The sequence below is a fragment of the Solanum stenotomum genome, chromosome 12, assembly GCF_019186545.1.
Source record: "Solanum stenotomum isolate F172 chromosome 12, ASM1918654v1, whole genome shotgun sequence".
NCBI lineage: Eukaryota > Viridiplantae > Streptophyta > Magnoliopsida > Solanales > Solanaceae > Solanum > Solanum stenotomum.
Window position 1 is genome coordinate 33,496,223 of NC_064293.1, and position 4,323 is coordinate 33,500,545.

Here is a 4,323-nt window from a genome sequence, read left to right on the forward strand (position 1 = left end):
TTGAGTTTCACAAATTCAGATTGCTATTTATAACTTTACCAACAGTAATATATTTCGAATTATTCTATTTTAGAATTTTTGTGTTGGGCTCCTCAACTGTGTATATTTTTCACAAAAAATTAAGATCAATGGAATGTTGATCTGTGTCCAGCCAAATAAAGGGATATATAGGAGCTTACTCAAGAAAAGCTGAAGTAGCACTAGACTGGTCCCTGGTTAGATTAAAGTGCAAGAAATTTAGAATGAGATATCAATGGAGAATTAAAAGTATATGTAGACAAAAGTTTGAGTTCTCACAGTGAATCCATTGAAGAACACCTACAAAGGCATGAAGAAATTAAATTGTAGTGAGTGAATCCATTGTTTTCCTAATTCCTTACGTATATAGGATGGAAAAGAAATGTTTATCAAGAAGCTTAAATAGTGAGTGAATAGAGAATTAAAAGTACATGTAGAGAAAAGTTTTGAGTCCTCACCGAGAATATATTCAATAAAACCTACAAAGACATGAAGAAATAAAATTGTAGTGAGTGAATCCGTTGTTTTTCCTAATTTGTTAGGATGGAAAAGAATGTTCATTAAGGAGCAGAGCATATGTAATTGAAGACCTTACTTATCCTTTGTGGAGAACTCCGCAGATAATAACGAAGCTCAAATCCGTAGAGGATGGCTTGATGAAAATCAGAAAGGGAAATGTTGTTCTCTGTATAAATATTATTAGGCCATGAGGTCCAGCCTATAAATTCCACTCTGCATCCATCACTGAGTGCAGAAGCATCTATAACTCCAATCTTTAAATAAGTGTGTCTGCTTAATTTGCAGCCAATAATTTCCACAAATGTCGAATAATTATTAACAGCAAATGGACAGTTGATCATGAAAATGGGATCTGCTACATAGTATGAGTGGAAGATTGTATTGGCTTTGTTGAACAAGATATACTGAGGTTTGAAAGAGCATAGATCATCTTGTGTTTGTAAAGTTGGATCTACCAGGTGAATTGTCTGATTATTATAGTTGATGGCTTGAACGTAAAATTTCTTGGAGAATAACCATATGACTGTTTGGTTACTTTCACAATCTAACTCAAATGCTGGACCATATCCGCAATGTTCTGGATCAGTGTTTAAGCGAAAAGGGTAGCTTATGTTACGGATATGGCCACAAGCAGAAGAAGGACAGTAGTAGGGTTTGCTCTTCCTAGCATTGCATGTTTGCAGAAAGATGATTACAAGGATTAATGTAAAATATTTAAGCAGAATAGTTCCCCTACACAAATACATTTGTACCGTCTTGATTCTTTTCTTTCCTACTATTTCCAAGAGAAGAAAAGAATTGAGACTTCGGGTGTGTTTGGTATATATATATACATACTAGTTTCTGGACACGTGTGTCCCATGCAATATTTTATAAATTCATTAGAAAGATTAAAATTCAATGAACATGTTATGACAATAATTTTTATTATAGAAAACTAAATTAAAGAAGACTAATAGAGAGAAAATATAGAAAAAAAATAAACATAGAAGAAAAAAATAACATACACATTCTTTTTAAGACTTTAATCATAATAATACATAAATGGAAAAAGAAATACAAAATCGGTTCATAATTTTCAGAGTTTTTATTGACATGCCTTCTCTCATATCCAATCAAAATTCAAAAGTCTTCTTCATCAAGTCAAAGTAAACCACAAATCAAATAGAAAAAATATTTCATTTTAGTAAAGTAATATATAATCAAACTTATAAGGTAGATATACCATATACTTTATTAGATGTTGATGGCTTCACTACTTTAACCTTAAAATAAAAAGGATAATCTTTGGTGTGAGCTTCATGAAACAAAAAAGATGAATTTACATAGATAAAAATAGAGGAATACTACAAGACATCTTAAAGTTTTAAATTAAATATTTGAAGGTTATGAATATGAAAAACATGAAAGTTATGGATATTAAGAATGACAATTGAATAGGTAATTAGATATAAGTTATGAAGGAAAACATTTATTTAAAACAAATACATAAGAAAAAGATATGTACAAATAATATTTTAGTGAAACACTATACTAACGGTGGAATTTCAACATGTAATTAACTAAATATTTATAATATTTTAATTTAGTGTAGGGTTAAAATGGTATTTCAACTTTCAACTTTTTTTATTCCCACTTTTAGTAATATATGATATATGATGATGATATCATGATATGATGAATGATGTGATATATGAAGGAAAATATTTTCCTAGAAAATGTTTTATTGGAAAACAAGCTAGTTTCTAACTTGTTTTTTCATGTTTGGTGGGTAAAAAAATTAAAAGTTGAAAATTGAAAATAATTTTTTAAAACAAACTTTAAATTAGTATTTTTTGGAGGGGGGTGGTAGGGGGTTGGGGTAGGTGTGGGTTAAAGAAAATGAAATTTTGAAAATTTTACATTTTTTTTCAAAAAAAACTTTTACAATTTATTTTTGTTGGGGCGGGGTGGAGATAGTCAGGGGTTGAATGGTATAAAAAATGTCAAAAAATTTAAATTTTAAGTTGTTGATTTTTTTTGGTTGGGGGGAGGGGCTGATCTGGGGGAGGGGCAAGGATAGGGACAAAATAAATTAATTTTTATTAAAAAAATATTTTTAACATTTTAATTGTTTTTCTTTTAATAGGAAAGGTCGGGTACGGAATGGGGTAAGAAAAAAATTGTAATTTGAGGTTGGGGAGAATTTTAGAAAATGTTTTCCTTAATTTTTGCAGGGAAGTCAATATCCTTAAATTTAAGGAAAATAAGTTGATTTGAAAAACATTTTTCAAAACATTTAAGTCCACCAAAAATGAGAAAGTTGGAAAATATTTTCCTCCCTACCAAATACACCTTCAACGTTTTCTAATATACCAAACACACCCTTCAATATTATTGTGTATGAGTAAATGCAATTAAACTAGCTAGCTAAATTGAAGCTATGTGGAATTTTCATCAACAATTGGAAACTTCAAGTCAATGGAGAACTTGTGTTTGGTCGTTGATGAGAAAGTTGCAATTTGATCAAGGGCCCTCAAGAGAAACACTTTGACATTTACCTATTTATTTATGAAGGAGATGGAAATGTTATGTTGAGAACGACAAGGAAATGAAACATCAATAGTAAAAGATAAAAAATATTTATTTAAAATAATAAAATAAAAAAGAATTTAAAATGATAAAACTTAAAATAAATTATAACAAAAAAAATAAAAATAAAAAGTGATCTATTTGTAATTATATCATTTAATGTACCACAATCCACAGAGAATTTGAGAGTATAATTACTCCTTGCCAATTACATCAACTTAGTTGTTGATCAAGTAATTACATGGTCAACCAAACATGTTAGACAATATAATAATGCTTAAATACACCAAATCAAATTAGCAGGATGACTTTCCAAACAGGCCTAAGGGAAATGAGCTTCATTATGTGAGTGTGACATTAAGGTTCTGCGATTGCAAAGAGAATATTTTTCTTATGGAGCATGCGAAAACCTTTAAAAGACGTTGAGAATACTTTTCAAAGGCTTATTGTAATGACCCTCTTGGTCATTTCTGTGTCTTGCCTTCTGTGTGTCGTTTAGAGCGTTCCTATAGCGACCCCAAGTCATTTATGACTTGCTGGGACTGATAGTTCGGTCACCTGGTCGTTCGTTTGGTCCTGGTGTGAGTTTTTGTGTTTTGGAGCTTATGAACCTTGAACGATCATTTTCGATCAAAAGTTCAAGAAGATGACATCGGAATCCAATTCTGAGGATTTCATCAGCTCTGGAAGGGTCATTTTAAGCTAATAGCATGGTCGACATGACTCCCGAGGTTTTCAGTGTGAGTCGGTGTGATTAGGCGTTTTAGCCTTTGAAATTTGACATAAGTTTGACTTTGGTCAAAATTCTGAGTAAACGCGCTCGGATGAGAATTCCGTCAGCGTGGTTAGCTCCGGAATGTCGAGTTTGGTCTAGATTGACCTTTCTTTTGTGTCTGGAGGTTTTCGATATCTTTCCGAGCCCTTTTATGGGTTTTGATTTAAAATGACTTTTGGAAGTGGGACCCACTTTTTATCGAAATGACCTCTGATGAAAATTTCAACTGCGCCGTTGAGTCTGGAATATCGAATTTGGTATGGTTGCATATCTCGTTTGCGTGCACGGGGTTCCGAACGAGATCGGAGCACCCTGTCGGAGTTTTATTTTTTTTGAAAATTGCAGAAATATCTGCTATTTATTGCAGAGATTTCAGCTAACTTTCTCAAACTTCAAACCCTCATAACTCTCTCATCTCTCAACCGATTTGGGTGATCCAA

The 4,323-nt window shown here is 31.9% G+C and overlaps 2 protein-coding genes across 12 annotated transcripts in view; both read right to left on the minus strand.

The window, feature by feature from the left end:
* The window catches only part of LOC125846319 (uncharacterized), a 5,649-nt gene extending 4,363 nt beyond the window's left edge, over nt 1–1,286 (minus strand). For 2 of the 8 annotated variants that reach the window (XM_049525716.1, XM_049525711.1), the window contains exons 1-4: nt 614–1,286; nt 477–497; nt 298–318; nt 180–212 (exon numbers count right to left, since the gene is read on the minus strand). In XM_049525716.1, coding sequence (XP_049381673.1) covers nt 180–212; nt 298–318; nt 477–497; nt 614–1,283 — 745 coding nt within the window. In that variant the 5' untranslated portion in view covers nt 1,284–1,286. The remainder of the gene's footprint in view (nt 1–179; nt 213–297; nt 319–476; nt 498–613) is intronic. The other 6 variants (XM_049525715.1, XM_049525712.1, XM_049525714.1 and 3 more) reach the window with 3 other exon arrangements.
* The window catches only part of LOC125846316 (rust resistance kinase Lr10-like), a 67,465-nt gene that overhangs the window by 57,908 nt on the left and 5,234 nt on the right, over nt 1–4,323 (minus strand). The window lies entirely within an intron of this gene.